The 18,903-nt window shown below is 36.9% G+C and overlaps 1 protein-coding gene across 1 annotated transcript in view; it reads left to right on the top strand.

The window, feature by feature from the left end:
• Nucleotides 1-18,903, top strand: part of LOC100378261 (116 kDa U5 small nuclear ribonucleoprotein component-like) — a 42,471-nt gene that overhangs the window by 8,480 nt on the left and 15,088 nt on the right. The window contains exons 3-17 of the mRNA XM_002732897.4: nucleotides 4,907-4,982; nucleotides 5,657-5,722; nucleotides 6,219-6,254; nucleotides 6,493-6,583; nucleotides 6,778-7,027; nucleotides 7,571-7,762; nucleotides 9,693-9,783; nucleotides 10,752-10,887; nucleotides 11,179-11,306; nucleotides 11,491-11,684; nucleotides 12,162-12,273; nucleotides 13,280-13,420; nucleotides 14,242-14,335; nucleotides 14,744-14,834; nucleotides 15,091-15,177. Of these exons, the coding sequence (XP_002732943.1) occupies nucleotides 4,907-4,982; nucleotides 5,657-5,722; nucleotides 6,219-6,254; nucleotides 6,493-6,583; nucleotides 6,778-7,027; nucleotides 7,571-7,762; nucleotides 9,693-9,783; nucleotides 10,752-10,887; nucleotides 11,179-11,306; nucleotides 11,491-11,684; nucleotides 12,162-12,273; nucleotides 13,280-13,420; nucleotides 14,242-14,335; nucleotides 14,744-14,834; nucleotides 15,091-15,177 (1,785 nt within the window). The remainder of the gene's footprint in view (nucleotides 1-4,906; nucleotides 4,983-5,656; nucleotides 5,723-6,218; nucleotides 6,255-6,492; nucleotides 6,584-6,777; nucleotides 7,028-7,570; nucleotides 7,763-9,692; nucleotides 9,784-10,751; nucleotides 10,888-11,178; nucleotides 11,307-11,490; nucleotides 11,685-12,161; nucleotides 12,274-13,279; nucleotides 13,421-14,241; nucleotides 14,336-14,743; nucleotides 14,835-15,090; nucleotides 15,178-18,903) is intronic.

The following is an 18,903-nucleotide window of genomic DNA, read 5'->3' on the forward strand; positions in this document are numbered from 1 at the left end:
GCGTCAAAAGAGTCGTTACCGTAATGTATCAAGTTACCTCTCTCTGTGATTTATTTTTCATTGAAATTATTTGGTTGTTTTCAATTAATTTTAGCGTACCTCTGCAATTTATTTTAGCATTGTCAGTTGTTTGCTTCATTGAATTAAACTAAACGGAGTTCGTCCGGTTGCAAACAAAGCTGTCTCGCACCACCTAGCAAAACTTGCGAATGATCGAAGTACAGGTACCCATTGGACAAAAGATACACAAAAGTTTGTATCTCCCCGACCCAGTGCAATATATCCGGTTAGAATCAAAGCTCACGTGTCCCTTATTTGAGGGACCAGATTCTGCCGTAAAGTCGGGATGAGATTTAGAAAAATAAATAAAATGGGACTTTTAAGGTGTATTTTGGCGTCATTTTCGGACATTTCAATCATTTCTGATGCCTAAAATAGAGTCTAAGTTTTACCGTAGTCATTGACGCCTATTCAAGAGTATGATGTTTATTGTGACTAGCGTGAATGGGGTAAGCTTCGTTTCGACAATGAGCAGTTATCACTGTAAACAATGTTAAATTATTCTTCACATGCTCAGTTTATTTTTTGAGAACAATTATTTAAAAATAAAATCTCTCAGTCAATCAGAAACTCGGATTCATGCCTTCAGGGAAAGCCATGTTTGGACGCTCACATCGATTTTGTTTTTCGTTCGGTGGGCTGATGCCTTCAGTGTAGCTTTTGCCTCTTCCGACATACAAATCATCTGAATCTTCTTTCTACCTCTCTTTCTTTTCACACCACGCATAATGTATTGATAAAAATTAGGAAAAAACGCTGAGGAAATATAATGTTTGATTTGCTAGCGAGCGAGAACTGATTTGAGAATAATTGCACATGCGCGTGAATTGAATGAACTATGACCCGTACAATTTCGATTTGCATATTGTCAATCAAAGGTCCTGTTATTTGGTTACTCATGCAAATTAGGCAATTGGACATAAACATTGCCACGTGTGAGTGTTTTTTTTATTTTTAACCAGAAAATAAACAGCAATTTTAACGGTGTTCCAATAAGAATTCATTGGTCAAATTTTCACAGAATGTTCTTTAGATAAAAATCTATATAAAAAACGAAAAAAACTATTTTTGATTAAAATTCACAAATAAACTGCATCTCTACCTTAAGGTAGCGAGAAGGGAAATTTTCACTTTTTTCTTGATTTTTCACAAATTGATAAAACGGTTACTTTAGACCTTAATACATCACCCCAGGTTTACAAAAGATCGAAATTGCGAAATAACGTTGCTCAAATTAGTGTTTTAAAACACTAGCAGAAAAGACTGCAACTGGCTTTTCGTGGATATTTGCATAGTGTTTATCTTTGAAAGGGTTTAATTGATAACATCTTATCTGTATACTCTGTTGTTGACGATTCTGATATAACGGGTGATAAGCTTCTTGTCGCAAACAATGCGTGTTTATCTAACGTCCATTGTCAGCATCATTGTCAGTCGAGACTTCGTCGGAGAAACATAGTCATACAGTACTCATTTCGCCCAACCTTCCGCTTTTACATCGACCGCTTATCGCTTAATTTCCGACCACGCGGTCTTGTCCGACCGGAAACCGACCGCATTTTAATCGCGTTTTGTTTTCGCTCGCTCGCTCGCTCATTGAAAACATTGACCGCTCGCCCAAACACTGATCACTGGCACATAGGTGGTCGAAATGGTGGTTTTGATAGTAAAGTGTGAACATACAACTAGTATTAACTATTATTACATTCTGAACGACACTTCAAATCTAATAGTTGTATTACACCTGTATCGTGAAAGCAACTGAACTGGGACCTCTTGTTACGTGTTTTGAGTGCTTGTTCTAGATGTAATATTTTTTTTTTAATGAGACAGTTACGTGAAAAAAGCCTAGGTAACTCCTTTTGAGAGAGCAGAGAAACGAGGAAATGTTAGTGATTAATTCCAAAAATAACGACACCGAATCCACATCGGTCCACGTCTGGTAAAATTTGACATTGAATTTTTAAAATTAAGTCACGATCATTGAACGAGTTCGGTCTATACCGTATACGTACCATAAAAGTGTTCCCACAACAAATATTTTCGACTAAAAACGGCCATATGCCCTGAAAGAATCGAACAGAGCTTGACATGTATGAATAATTTATTGGGCTTAAAAGAAAAACGTGTCAAATTTAGTTATAGCCATAACTTTTTTAGCGCGGAAGTTGCCAACAAATGTAAAAAAAAATCGTGAATTTCATAGATTCGAATAAAATAAAGCAAGCGATTGATAAGGATGATTATTAATATTTTCCCCGATGCTCTTCGAATTTTTATTTTTTTTATTTCAAGGTAAGAAATGGCTAGTTGAAGTTGCATTGTCTTCAATGCGGTTGTTTCACCGCGAACAACTCTAGCTCTGTTTTTGCATGGTTTAGTTTTGCGATGTAAAATAAAATATATATTAAAATAATAATACTTGTTTAATTATTTGGGGTTTCAGCCCACAAATTACGGACATGATCCCCATGAATTACGGTCAATGTTTGTCTTCTCTCGGCTGATTGTCACGGTGTTGATCGACGCTCTTCCTAAACTCAGCCTGAGTATGGAGAAACCAACGGGGATCGACATTCCAAACAAACAATCGAAATTATCAACGAAAGACGAGATTTTTCTAGATATTTACAAACATACTGTCATGACAAACATATGTAAAATTAACAAATACACAAAGAGGTGTAATATTAGGTTTTATTTTAGGCTTAGAAATATTTTCTTTCACTCGCCCATGCATGTAACTGCCATTTAGATTTACGGTCCTTCAGCATCGGGGGGAAACAACAATAGTTATACAAAACACATTGCGAAGACTCAACAATCAGGAAAGAAACCTCAGACAACCATGTCGTACTTGTGTTGAAATACATTTTGTATTTCACGTCAGAATATTGTTTAAAATAAAATATTCAGTCCAGGCCAAATCGAGGTCAAAGGGTCAGGTTGCGTGCATATAATTATAGATAGTTAAAACAAAAAGTATTTGAACTTTTGTCAGCTGTTCAACATCTATAAAAACAGAAAGACAATTATAAGACAATGTGAACCTCGGAAATTATTCTGTTAGTCCGAATTTTAAATGCGCGCGAGCGAGCAGGTGGGCGGTGATATTTCAGGGTTTGCGCGGTCGAAAATAAAGCGGAAATTGTCCGGTCGAATTCAACAAGCGGTCGCAAAAGCGAGAGAAAAAGGTGATTGGAAAGCGGAAGCGGGCGGGAGGTTGTGCGAAAGGAGTACTGTAACTTTGCACAACTTTCTTTTAAATCGTTTTATTTTCCAAGTCAATATTCTATTTTACTAATACATTTTGTTTCTAACGCAATGGCGAAGAAAAGAAAGAAAGCGTTGACAGACGAGGCAAAGAAAAATCTGCCACTCAGTGTCGCACTCTGACACAGCAATTTTTTTCAAACAACGGCCATTTTGTTTCACCATGAAAACCGTTTTATTAGATGTCTTATCAGAGACACTTGAAGGATTAGCTTGTTTGTAAACTGTCAGCGTGTACAGTGGGACAGTAATGTTTGTCAGAGGATTATCCTTCGTTGTTCGTTTGCATAACAATGGAAAACCCGAACGTTCCTGAGTACGGACTCAAATGCCAGCAGTTTTCTTCATTTTTCACGCTCGAGCTTGAAATTATTCATTATCTGACACTCTTTATGAGTTCTATGATATCAGTGGTTAATATGTTTGGCCATTTTTAGTGTATATTTATAATAATGCAGCAAATCTACAGTGTTTTATTAACCAAAACTGTTTTTCGCGTTTTTCTCGAGTTGAAGTTTTGATCGAGTACGACTCATTGGGACCGCCGCCAAATCAAGTGCGTTCGGACTAGGACATTCAAACTCGCAGTTATCGTTCAAAAGATAATGATGGTGCGAAATATGTCTGGGTTTTTAAAGAAAATGCTTTGTCACAGAATAATAGTCTGTTAAAGGTGCCAAGTATGAAATAATTTAAGGACAAAAAAACAAACCTGCATAGAAATCGGAATAATAGCTCTTTTGATTATCGGAGACGCATTTCAATGGGCTTGATTACGGACAATGCATGACGTAAATTTCACCAGGAAATTCCGCAGTGTGCTCTCGCAATCGCGTACTTAGTCATTTTTACAAGGTTCGCCATTTTTGATGTCACGTGGTAATTATGTAAACAATGACTGTCCAGTTTGTGCGAACTTGTACCTCTATACTTAGTCTTTTGATATATATAACCTAAATTACTGTTCTGAACGAGACAACAGACAGAGAATGTTTTATTTAAAAACGTCACAAAACCCTTCTCGCTACCTTAAGTGGTGTCTATTGAATAATTCTACAACTCTGTAATTGGTGTAATCGGTAATACTTGTATTTTTATTTTCAGTATAAATAAATGCTTTAATTAAAGCAAATTCTATATGCTATACAATCTGATTAAAATCTGATGTAGTGTACGGGCTTTAATTATTTTGGTTATAAACTTATTTTAATTTTATTTTTTATTACTTTTGTTATTAATGTCGCTACACTGAAAAGTAAGCAACCGATAGCCTGTATAAAGGGGGGGCGTGATTGGCTGTGATTGGCTGTTACTTACGCGAGATTTGAACGGGACTTACATAGACGTCGGATCAGATGTATGTAGGGCGGAATTAAAAAAAATATCACAAAATCAAAATCAAAGTAAAATACTAAAAAAAAAAAGGCGTTAATAACAAAAGTAAAAAAAAAAAAATTAAAATAAATTTATAGCCAAAATAATTTAAGCCCGTACACTACATCAGATTTTAATCAGATTGTATGCTATACTCATAAATAATCACAATCTTGGATACATTGTTTTCTCCATATAGATATTTAGCAGACCTGATGGACAATGCAGAGTTGATTCGTAATGTTACACTTGCTGGTCACTTACACCATGGTAAAGTGAGTATACACTTGATTTGAACAACACATATAGAAAAAAAAGTTGTACCATATGTGTATCCCAATTTAGGTGTCAGACATTTGGTGTCAGGCGGGAGTGTCTGGCCATCATTTGCTCCCAAATAGGTGTCTGAGCAATTGAAATTTTACAGTTCATAAACAAAATATTTCTTCATGATAGTTAATTTTGTTGTTAACGAAAAACAGTTCATAAATTGTTAATGAAAAAAAAACATGCATCACCTAATACATGTATTATAGTATTAGTCTCAATGTAAGAGGTCTACAAAACAAAACAAAAATTCTCTAGTAATTTCTGTGTGACTTTCTGGCAGTGATTTTGATGGAAAAATGGCCTTCCAAAAATACAGATATTCGCTGTATAATTCTTATATGCTATGAAAATGGACTACAACTCCATAATTGAAGCCCTGCTTTTATTCTGAGACCAGGACATTCTAAAAATGCAGTTCACTGATTCATGCTAGTCTCAATAAACACTGTACATGTTTCTGAATAGGCTTCAGTGTCTACCAAAGATGGAAAATGGACAGAAATAATTTAAATGTTTCAAAAATGACACCTAAATTAGAATATCTGAGGTATAAGAGCATACTTTCAAAAGTCTTGCCATATGGCTCAAACCCAATATGATGATGTTGTGTATATTTCAGACTGCATTTGTTGATTGTCTATTGGAACAAACACATCCAGAGTTGCGTACTAAGGAAGACAAAAGAGTGAGTACTCATCTACACAGATTAATCATTTATTCTTTTCATGACATCAATAGAATAATTTTAAACTCTTTGGGTATACATAAATATTTACATAATCAAGATTGTTCATTTTCAAAAGACATGATATTTATTTTTTTCTTTAAACCGGCAGGGTTGTCACCTGCGCATGCGTGGGAATTAAGTCCCAAGCGTTGATTACAACACACGCTACAAATGCAAAGGCTCATGGGTAGACGCTTGTTTGTAAACAATGACACACTATGGCCATCTGACGCATGCGCAGGTGACGACTCCCCCCCTTTAATTGAAACCTTAGCAGATGCCCTAGTTTTAATTGTATTGTGAATCCATATATATTTCCTAACAGTGTCTGCGTTCCACTATATGTTAACTGTTTTACCAAATAAGTGAATTTATAAAAGTGTTTGAGACTTTTACAATTGGCAAGTATGCTTGATGCCAAACTTGATTTATATTTTTTATATTTAAATTATAGTTGAGATACTGTGATACCCTCTTCACAGAAGTTGAGGTAAGTACCATTCACAAAATATTGATATTATCTCGTAATACTTTTAATACTAGCATTGATAATGTACTTACATGTTAATTACAAGTAGGCACACACAAAATATAATATTAATATTGTAACATTGTATATATCATGACTTTACTCGCAACCATTTCTGACGGCTGTTGACTAAATCTTTTCTTTTGTCAAAGTAAAAACAGATATTAATAAGAATATTTTCACTTTTCTTGTTATGTAGAGAGGTGTGAGTATAAAAGCTACTCCAGTTACTTTAGTACTTCAAGACACTCGTGAAAAATCTTATCTGATGAATGTTTTCGACACTCCAGGTAATTTGTTTCTTTCGTCCTTTGAACTCCGAGTCAACTTTTGTCAACTTTCACAAAATAAACGTGCATTTTATTTGTAAGATGTGTTTGTAAATGGAATTTATGTACCATACATTTGACATGAAATGGACAAAATACTAACAGGAAAATCTGTTGTGTCATTTAGGATTAACTTTTCTCACCCTTTCATTTAGGTCATGTGAATTTCTCTGATGAAGCAACCGCTGCATTTCGACTTTCGGATGGTGCCATCATCTTTGTGGATGCTGCAGAAGGAGTAATGCTTAACACAGAACGCCTCATAAAACATGCCGTGCAAGAAGGCATAGCTGTGTGTATATGTATTAATAAAATAGATAGACTGATGTTAGAATTGAAGTTACCACCCACTGATGCATATTATAAATTAAGACATATTGTGGATGAAGTGAATGCTTTGTTAAGGTGAGAGAGAACTCTTCGTAACCAGGGATATAGTAGATATACCTGGTAGTGTATAATAGAAGCAGTTGCATTTATTGTATACCGGATAATTAAAATATGACCACAGAACATGCTATTAATAGAGCTAATCTGGTTCACTGAACTCAACGATCCATTTATGCTAACCTGTTAACAGACCACTAGTATTTACAAAACATGCACTTCTATTAGAACAACTTTGGTATCACTATAACTACCTGAATCTGACAAGGCTCTGTGATATTAACACTGTATCACTATAATAGAAATTGTGCTAACAAATACAACTGATTTCCCATTAATTTCAAAATGCCTTTTATTTTCATCAGTGGTCCTCTGCAGTAACGTAAATGATGCTCAGAGCTTTTTAATAATTCCACATCTAGTGATTAGCAAATTTTACTCTGATTGCTGATTTCTATCTAATCGTCAAGTCTGTGATATCCATGTAATGCATGTAAATAAGTGAATTGCCAGAATGTTTTACAATTTTTTGATCAAATTTTGTTTGTTTGTTTGTTTCAGTACATACTCCGAAACTGACAACGAGTACCAAGTGTCACCATTACTGGGTAACGTCTGCTTTGCCAGTTCACAGTATGCATTTTGTTTTACACTGGCGTCATTTGCAAAGCTCTACGAGAACACCTATGGTGGCGTCAATTATCTGGAATTTTCAAAGAGATTATGGGGTGATATATATTTTCATTCAAAAACGTAAGTAAATCGGCTTATATATTTTTCCTGTGGCTGTTGTCATCAAAAGACTCTGAACTGTATAGGAATTCAGTGTTATTGTATTTATTGGAAGGGTTAGGTTTAGGGTTATTGAAACTCTCCAGTATTAATTATCCAGCAAACATATTGTCTGGTATTTTGAAATTCTTTAGATATTTACATATCACATGTTGAATCAATTGGTCATCATGGTTTGATGTAATAAACTTTGGTATCATTACTGAGTCATTTGGCTATTTGTAATGTGCATTATGTACAAGTAAAGACCTTACAAGGGAGGGATTATTAGTCCCCGTTCGGACGGAGTCCGAAAACGGGGACTTATGTTTTGCCCTGTGTGCGTGCGTCCGTGCGTCCGTGATCACCTGTATCTCGAACATGCATGGACCGATTATGTTCAAACTTCACTCATACATCACACATTATATGGGACATATGCACATGCATTTTTTTCATGATCCGATTAACGATAGCCGAATAGCGACCATTTTAAGGCCGAAAATGCATCAAAATGGCACATTTTCACCATTCCGGACCCGGATCTCAGTTATGCATGGACGGATTTCGTTCAAATTTGGTACATACATTAAACATAATAGGACCTTGATGCACGTCATTTTTTTGTTCGGATCAAGTTCGAAATGGCCGACTGGCGGCCATTTTGTTTTAAAGAATTCAGTTCTGGATCCGTATCCAAGACATGTCTGGATTGATCAAGTTCAAACTTCACACACACAAGGTACATCATGTCACAAATATGTATGTGCATTTGTTTCATGATCCCATTAACGATAGCCAAATGGCGGCCGCTTTAAGGCCGAAAATGCATTGAAATCGCACATTTTCACCATTCCGGACCCAGATCTCAGTTATGCATGGACGGATTTCATTCAAATTTGGTACATACATTAAACATAATAGGACCTTGATGCACGTCATTTTTTTTTTCAGATCAAGTTCGAAATGGCCGACTGGCGGCCATTTTGTTTTAAAGAATTCAGTTCTGGATCCGTATCCGAGACATGTCTGGATTGATCAAGTTCAAACTTCACACACACATGGTGCATCATGTCACAAATAGATATGTGCATTTGTTTCATGATCCGCTTAACAATAGCTGAATGATGGCCATTTTAAGACCGAAAATGCATTAAAATCACGTATTTTCACAATTCCGGAACCAGATCTCAGTCATGCATGGATGGATTTTGTTCAGATTTAGTACAATGTGTTGTACATATGCAGGTGCATTTCAGTCATGATCTGCTTTGAATGTATATGTCACTCAAATATGAACGGAACGGGGACGTGTCATTGACAATGACTTGTTATCTTTGTTATTAGGCAAAGTATATGTATATTGTGCAAACTTGTAAAATCAGTAAAAATGGGATAAGCACTGTAAAACTGGAAACAAATTTGCAATTCAATTAACATTGGCAATAGTTTACATTGGAAAGGGAATAAAATCAGACCACATAATAAACAGACATGTGAAAAAATGTGGTGAAAATTGGATTACAGGTACCGTAGTTGTTAATAAACTTGTTACAACTGGACACAAACTTTGCAAGACGGAACAATAAAAACAACATGTAGACAAAAACTGTATTTATTTATGTTTGCATAGGACATGTACCATGTATATACATATATAATTTATGCAAAGATGGCTCATACATTCATGACTTACATTTATTGTTTGCCAGCAGTTTCATATCCCTCTCTTGTATGGTATAAAAAAGAATTATTTTATTTTATTGTTTAATTTTTATCAAAAATTTGGAAGTGTTAAAATAATTCTGGGCAGTTTCCATAGTAACTGATGTATCTACATTATATATTGGTGGCAGTCCTAGAAATAGTCTTTATTATATTGTATTATATACAAGATGTTACTTGGTTTCAGGCGCAAGTTTACCAAGAAACCACCTCACAGTTCAGCACAGAGAAGTTTTGTAGAATTTATCTTGGAACCATTATACAAACTATTTGCACAAGTAAGTAGAATCTGATATGTATTTATATCTCCCATTGTTCTGTCTGAACACAAACTATTGTTTGAGTTCACTCCATTGCAAATTCTGCAGTATGTATCATTTAAATTGACACAGAATAATTCGTTTTTAGTCCCTGTTCAGACACTGTCCAAAAATGGGGACTATTAATTTGGTGTCCATCCGTTAGTCTGTTTCTTTGAAGTCGTATCTTTTACAGAAATTGTCTGTTCTCATTAAAAGACATCGATCGATTCTCATACAATTGTTGTATGGTTTACGTACAATTGAAATGCCTATAATTTATGTTGAATTAGACTACCCCAGATTGATTTCAAAGAGTTTGGGAGACTTATTAGTCGTGGTTCGAATGCACAATATTTTATCTTTCAGATCAGATTTAAAATGGCCGACTGGTTCTTGTGCCATATCTCAAACATGCTTTGACTGAATATGTTCAAATTCATTTTGTAATTTTAATGAATATTTTGATTTTATACTGGATGACTGGGTATCAGTGATAAGATCTAAGTTTTTGATGTTTATGTGACAATATCCATGCAATTATTGCTGGACTGTGCTCAGCTGAAACAGCGGAGCGAATTCGGCCATCAAGTCACTGATAAATTAATTTTTTTAAACAATTTTTTTGCTGTATCTTGAGAGTCATTCTAAATTTTATTTGGATATCATAATGATGAGCAACATATAAAGTTCACAAACAATCAGAATCAAATTTCACCAATATTATGAATAATATACAGGTGAAAACACACCAATATTATGAATAATATACAGGTGAAAACACACCAATATTATGAATAATATACAGGTGAAAACACACCAATATTATTATTATTGTAACTACAACAAAATAAGTTTATGGGAATGACAACATTGGTGACAATGAGACATTTTGCCATTCATGCAAATTATGTGCAAGGTACTGAAAATGTCAATGTCACTTACAGGTTGTAGGTGATGTAGATTCTACACTGCCGGGTGTACTGGATGAACTTGGTATTAAACTTACCAAGGAAGAACTTAAGATGAATATCCGACCATTAATGAGACTAGTCTGTAAGAAATTCTTTGGTGACTTTACAGGTGAGAAAATGATGACGAATTCCCCTCATTACTAGAATATAAATTTATCGATGATGTTTCCAAGGTTACTTTGCGTAATTTTTATGTGTGTCAATCAAAGGTATTACTGACTATTACAGAATGCCAAGGGTACTTAGAATAGTTTGATTATAGCAAGATAAAAAAGGTTGTCTGCCATAATTAACATTCTAAGAATACAAGTAAAACATTTCTAAGCAGTTCTTTTACATTTGTCTTGTGATTTTGTGATCATTTTGCAATTTCCATAACTTTTATCTTAATCTTTTCCAGGCTTTGTTGATATGTGTGTTCATCATGTCAAATCTCCTGTTGGTTATGCTAAAAATAAAATAGACCAAATCTACACGGGACCATTAGATACTGATCTGGCAGATTCCATGATAGATTGTGATCAAGAGGTTAGTATTTCAACAGAGAGTGATATATGCAGACATACTTATTGAAAGTAGCAAAGTAGCACAAGCTGTTTGGTTCCATTCTCTCATTCATGCTGGAACCTACAAATCTGTCATTGTATTTTTTTGTTTCTTGATCTGAATAATGAATGAAGTTGTTCAGCATGTATTATTATTATTTCTCTAGGGACCATTAATGGTGCATATAACAAAAATGTACAGTACAGAAGATGGTGTAAGTTTCCATGCATTTGGACGTATTATGAGTGGCACGTTGCATGCTAATTCAGATGTACGTGTCCTCGGTGAAAACTATACACTAGAAGATGAAGAAGACTCACGAATATGTCAGATTGGTAGACTATGGATATCTGAAGCAAGGTATGTTGTTTTGCTATTTCAGATGATCCTGCTAAATGGTAGTACTACCAAGTAGTATTTGTACATGTGTTTTGCCATCAACTTCATTTGTGATCTACACATCCTGATAGTTTTTACATTTAAATCTGCTAGAGGGCACTATAACCAAAAACTTATTCAGCCAATTTTCATCCAAATGCTATAGTACTGTATGCTGCTCATAACTTATGGAGTAACATTTTGTGTGGCCTCGTACATGTTAACACTCTAACTTTGCGCTAGTGCCTCAGCAAGACGAGTCCCACTTACAAAATTTTAAGAAATAGAAATTTGACTCTGGATAACTTAATTGGAGATTGGACTCCAGCTTGCCGGAACAACTAGGTCCATCATCAATAATTGGAGTCCGGGAAACAAAATATGGGGTTAAGGCAATCCCTGATTAGACCGTGGAACACCTATAATATGTAACTTTATTTTATCTGCTTTTTGTAATAGATATAAAATTGAAGTAAATAGAGTGCCTGCTGGTAACTGGGTTCTCATAGAGGGAATAGATCAACCTATAGTTAAGACTGCTACTATTACTGAAGCCAGGGGAAATGAAGAGGTGTGTACTACTCAACTATAAATATTCTGTATCTAACAATGGACATTACACTTGTTTGCTTTCAATGTTATTCGCATTGACATTCATTATAAATCACCATTATCAATGGTTTTTATTATGTCATCACAGGATAATAAAAACCTCTATTTGCAAGTAAATTCATATTAACAAAAAGCCATCAAAATTCTGATGGTGATTATTTATAACAACAATAGTGCCTCTCCCACTATTCAATGAAGGGTCTAGATGCAATATGTTTGTCTCGCACGTCATCTTGCTATAGATCCTTCTACTCGTCCATTATGAGATTTGGAGGATTCATTATTGTTTTAATAGTAGATGGCGACTTGCTCCCATCGCAAACAAAATGACCAAATTGCAATATACAACACTATTTCAATATCAATTATTGCAATACTGCTTCTCAAGACTGTCAGTGAAAGCAGAAAAAAACACTGCTACAGTTATTTACACTTGCGTTCATAACCTCAGAAATACTGGCGTTTTTTACCATTCCATTAAAGAAGGATCACTGCTCAGCAAAGTAGCTGTTTGAAATAAAATTATATTTCAAAGCAGTACTATTTAATTTTTACCTTCACCTAATGTCAGTTTCTGTGTCTTTCTATCATCAGGCTTGGGAGGGATAGGGGTTATGCACATGAACCAAAAATTGCATCTATTGTTGGATGATTAACCATTATTCTGCCAGTCCCATGTACTTTTACATTGACAGATAATTGTTAAAATATTACTTAGTTTGACCATAGACAAATCCCTGCACTTCAAAAAGAACAAGTAGAGTAGAATCCAGGTCCAGTACCATATTTACTCTATTAGTAGCTATAACATTATTTCTATGGTAATAAGGTGTTTCTATTGTAAAAATAAGTAATATTATACAATATGCAAATAAGCTTTTTGGTTTATATGCACTTGTCTTAAAGATGTACTTTTAATAGAGCAAATATGGTTACTTATTTTTCATCATTTATCCACTCTCTAGGCATACATTTTCAAACCATTAAAGTTCAATACAAGTTCTGTTATCAAGATAGCTGTGGAACCTGTCAATCCATCAGAGTTACCCAAAATGTTAGATGGATTAAGAAAAGTCAATAAAAGTTATCCTTTATTAACTACTAAGGTAAGTTTACAAACTGCTAATATCAGATGAGAAGATCACAGACATTACACACTGCTAACATCAGACTCACTGCTAACATCAGATGAGAAGACCTCTGACATCCCACACTGCTAACATCAGACAAGTGAGGACCTCTGACATTACACACTGCTAACATCAGACTCACTGCTAACATCAGATGAAAAGACTTCTGACATCACACACTGCTAACATCAGACTCACTGCTAACATCAGATGAGAGGACCTCTGACATCCCACACTGCTAACATCAGACAAGAGAGGACCTCTGACATCACACACTGCTAACATCAGACTCACTGCTAACATCAGATGAGAGGACCTCTGACATCCCACACTGCTAACATCTGACAAGAGAGGACCTCTGACATCCCACACTGCTAACATCAGACAAGAGAGGACCTCTGACATCCCACACTGCTAACACCAGACTCACTGCTAACATCAGATGAGAGGACCTCTGACATCCCACACTGCTAACATCAGATGAGAGGACATCAGACATAAAAACAAAGAAAAACTGTAATTAGTGTAATTAGGAAGCCCCCCCAGATTTTTATGTTCCGGATTATTGTATACAAATCCCCAAGCCTTGGCCATTTTGAATTTATAATAGTCATTAGCGGCGTCTTGAATTAGCGAATCAGTTATCTCGCTGAATTCGCGAAAAAGACATGTTCTACAGTATTTACAATAATCAAACATTTTGATTGTTGGATTAAAATCCAAAAAGTCTGCTTGAGCCACTGCCCTTTAAAATTTGTCATGTTCATAATATATTTGTTTGGCTAATTGTACTTTAGGTAGAAGAGTCTGGTGAACATGTTGTCCTGGGAACTGGTGAACTTTACCTAGACTGTGTCATGCACGATTTAAGAAAAATGTATTCTGAAATTGGTAAGAAAAATTGTTAAGCTGTTCTTAGAATCCATATTCTGATGACTAATGAAACCCAGCATCATCTACCAAACTTTTACTTCACTGTGTTTAGATTTGCAATGTGATACAAAAATGTATAATACAATGTATATAGGGTAGTAACATTAGAAATAACACTGTTCAAATATGTAATACGAGGGCTAATTAATTTTTAATATGTCTCTAATTCTATGTCTCTCATCACAAGGGAGTTCTTTTCTAAGTTTTCTTTGATTAAATTTGACTTTTGTACCAGGTTTATTTTTTTGTGGATGCAATTGTTGACTTTACTATATGATGCCAAAAACAGAATTATTATTGCCACAAAAAAAAATAAAAAATTTGTCAACATTATTGATTTTTGGCACGTTTTGTTCTTCTAACTAGATATCAAGGTTGCTGATCCAGTTGTGTCATTCTGTGAAACTGTTGTGGAGACATCATCACTCAAATGTTTTGCTGAAACGCCAAACAAAAAGTAGGTTCACACTATTCCATCATCCAACAAAACTGGGGTTGTTGAGTCATTCGTCAATCTAATGATGTTTATCGTTCTGTTATCATCAATGACTATATTTAATTACTTCAAGTGCTACAGTTATAGTAAAAAAACTGATGAATACGTTGCATGGGACTCTTGTCAAACATGATGCTGATCAACAATTGTGGAATTTTAAATTGTGTTAAAACTTTTATGTTTTCCTAAACTCATAAATCTGATTTGTTTTCAACAGAAATAAATTAACAATGATTGCTGAGCCACTTGAGAAAGGGTTAGCTGAGGATATTGAGAATGAAGTTGTTCAGATCACATGGAATAGGTAAGTTTTTTTGCTAGACATGACAAAGTGTATGTGCTAACTGTTTGGGGTTATAAGCTATGTGACCATCTCTTTATCAAATGGCAACAACCTCTACTTTGCCAATGATCAGCTTTGAATGTATCGTGATGGTGTATCAAAGTTGTTGCTAACTTGTTTCCAGTCTTTAATATCTGAATATATTGGTTTGAAATAATTGTGCTATTATTAAACTATGTACACATTTTGTATTTCATCAAAACATTGTATGACTAAATAAATGTAATTTAAAGAAACATTCAATTTTCACAACATTTTTTTTACAATTACATCTTGAACAAAAATTCTATCTATAATCTACAATTCTTGTTAGTTTTTGGTTGCAAGCAGTCTTTCTGGGATCCATACTTTGTTCATTGGAAACATTATTCAATGATATAAGAGAGGTGATCAAAATAAAACCAGTGATTTCAGGCCTGGTAACTCCAGGGAGCTTTGAAAAGCTAACTAACTTCACTAATTGGCTTTTAATGACGTCACCTGGAAAACGTCATTAGTTCTGTTAGAACACAAACAGGTTCAACTAGTCACTTTATAGAAAGAGTAACTACCAGAAAAAAAAACTGTTAGAAATTTTAGTAACTGAATGAATTAAACTGAACACTTTGTCCATGCAAACTGTCTTCTCTACAGTATCACACAAGTTTCTTCAAACTTCAACAAATCCAGAACACAGAAGCTTGTTTAATTACCATAACTAGAAAGTTTGATCACATCACTGATATTCTATTCGTGTGGATATGTTCAATTGTCTTATTTATAGCGAATATTTTTGTAATTTTTGGTCAAAAACGATATTTTCTACTTCTTGTTGAAAACTGCAAGTCCAATTGCTTTGATATTACTTATCTAGATACTATTAGTAGACCTCTCTCAGATTTGTTCATTTCGTGATGATATCTTAAATTCTCTAATTTTCATGAATATTTTGTCATTTTTAGTAAAAAGTGATATTTTCGACTTCTTGTTAAAAACCACAAGTCTAATTGCTTCGATATTATATATACTACATAGGTACTACAGGTAGACCTCTCTCAGATTTGTTCATTTCGTGATGATTTTGTTCTTCAATTATCTAATTTTAATGAATATTTAAGATAAAAAGTTACATTTCAAATTTTTGTTGAAAACAGCAAGTCTGATTGCTTTAATACTATACATATTGTTCATTTTCTGATGATATCTTCAGTTCTTTAATTGAAATGTGCATTGATAACAGCGGAACTATCTCAGCTGACAGGCTGCTAGTTGAATATACCAACAGCTAACACAAAAACATTTGGAGAGCATGATCAAACAAATGAGATTTTTTCGTGTTCAGATCGGATCTATATGGCCAACTGGCAGTCATTTTTTGAAACAAATATTGTTTCAGAGCCATATTCACTACGTTCAATTACCCACCATAGACTCCAGTCAGTCAAAATGACTATTTTGAACTGTAGGCATTAATCAGCGATTCTGCCGGTGACGGAGAGATAAAATCCAGGTCAGGGGAAGCCCCATGACCTCAAGATTCTTTTACCCCTTACGTCACGAACCCACGTGACCGAGGCCACCTGGCAATGCCACAGGTAGCCGTCCATCACTCTTAATTTCTCTCCGCCTCGAGTGGAGATGAAATTTAGCGAGCTCTGCTGGATCGCCTGGTTTTTTTTTCCTGTCCGGATTTATAGCTTGGGTTGTTGCCGCTGCTCGGCATCCGACATGGTAGCTGGTAGGATAAGTTTTCCTTGTCTTTTTTACCCTTGTGTCGTTTTCCTCTTTGTGTGTAGTATTTTTCACAGCAAAGAAATCAAAATCCGGTGCCACTACGTAGTCACATGTTGATTTCATGGCGGCACCTTTTACAACTGTAATTCGTTTCCCTCATGCATGTCGTCTTTTATTTTTAATGTATTTAGCAATATATAGGTGTAATGACAGCACCAGGGCTCGCTGCCGTTTTTCTTTCCGGCATCCTCGTGTTTCGAGTCGACCGTGCAGTGGTTATATTCAGAATTTACCAGCATAGAAACCGCATCCGAGATACTTTGTCGTAGCTACGTGCGGGTTTCGGGGTTTTTGCGTGAAAGCGTGTTTTTTTCACTGGAGTTCTGAGGCCTGAGATTTTCTTTCAGAGCCATCAAGATCGCTGAGACTGCATGACCGCGTCACAGCAAGGTCGCGCGTCCAGTAAACAAATCGGTTAAAGTGAGTTGCGTGTTTTGCATGAGTGGAAAGTCCTCACGCTCGGCTACCGGTACTTCATGTACCAGGACGTCGAGTAAGAGGCCCGACGGTGGAGGTACCGATATTTTTCTCGGTCTCCTCCGCTGATCGGAGGGCATCCTCACAGTCTGTTTTTTTCAGGCGGTGGTTTACCCGATTTTACCGGCTGCAGCGAGGCTGTGCCCCTGGAGGCTTTCCTCCTATGGGGCCCGTTGCGGGTCTCTTTGTGGACCCTTCCTCGCACGGCACCGGGTTTGTCTCCGAGTTGAGGGCTTTGGTCGAAGGACTGTCGGGGCAATTGCGTCCCTGGCAGGCCGGGTAGATCAGACGCAGTCGGAGCGAGCTGTCTCCACTGTGTCCCCTCGGTGGGCAAGCAGGAAGAGACACGAAAGCATGTTTGCATTCAAACACGTCTCTTCCCGGGAACCCCCGTTCCCAGTCACGGCTCTCCCACTATTTTGGGGGGTGGCCGAGGCTCAGGCTAATTGCACCGGTCCTTCTCTGGATCCGCGGGCACTGAATGCCAACGGGGTGCTGGCAGCCAAGTCTCTGATCTCGGGGCAGGGCTTTCAGGGCAGGGCACGCGTTGACCCCCACTTTCAGCCAGCGGTAACGATACAACGGTAACGAATTTATTCTTGTGTCCGGTCCCCGCTGTGGGTTTTGACTCCTTTCTTACCGGCCCACGGGCGTCCCCAGAGGGAACCGACCCTGTCATGAGACGCACAGTCGAACACGCTCCCTCTCACATATTTTAAGTTAGAGGAGATGCAGTTCACTCGCGTTGGATACAGCCGGTACTCCGGGCGTTCCCTCAGAGTCTTCCATCTATATGACTCGGTGAGCCACGCTTTTGGGGTGAGGCGGAGTATCATCGATCCCAGTGATACGATGTATATACCCCCACCCTTGATCCTAAAGCGACCACCTAAGGTTGCTTCAACGCTTGTGGGATCACGGGCGTCGGGATCCAAAGCAACCCCGTCGGCACATCTCTCCCCTGTCCGTCTGAGTGCGGAGTGGGGCGCAGAGCACGCAAACGGTGTTGATGGGCAGCGTTGGTCAGCCGCGGAGGATGTAATGCTTAAGGCCCCCGGGTGGGGATAACGTTAGGCAACATTTCCCACTGGACCAAACGCTACCCGGTCGGTGTATTTCGGGATCAGACCCCATAGCGTGGGATGAGACCAAAACACCCCCAACTGGATTCCAAGGCTCCTTCCCCAGACCCCGGTACCATGAATTTGGCAAACCGGGCAAAGGGGGATAGCCGCGTTCCATGGGTGTCTTTGCCAATTGAGGATGACCCATCTAGCCCTGAGGGCAGAGTTGCTTGAGCACATTATTATGCGTGCCCAGCACTCTGGTGACCTTGGAGGCAGAACGCACCAGCCTCCTAGACCAGGCGACATTTTTACTGGTGGGCCACCGCACATCTACGTGCGACACCCCCTAGTGTTGCCTGGCTCGCTTGGC

This window comes from Saccoglossus kowalevskii, chromosome 7, assembly GCF_978046115.1.
Source record: "Saccoglossus kowalevskii chromosome 7, keSacKowa6.1, whole genome shotgun sequence".
Taxonomy (NCBI): Eukaryota; Metazoa; Hemichordata; class Enteropneusta; family Harrimaniidae; genus Saccoglossus; species Saccoglossus kowalevskii.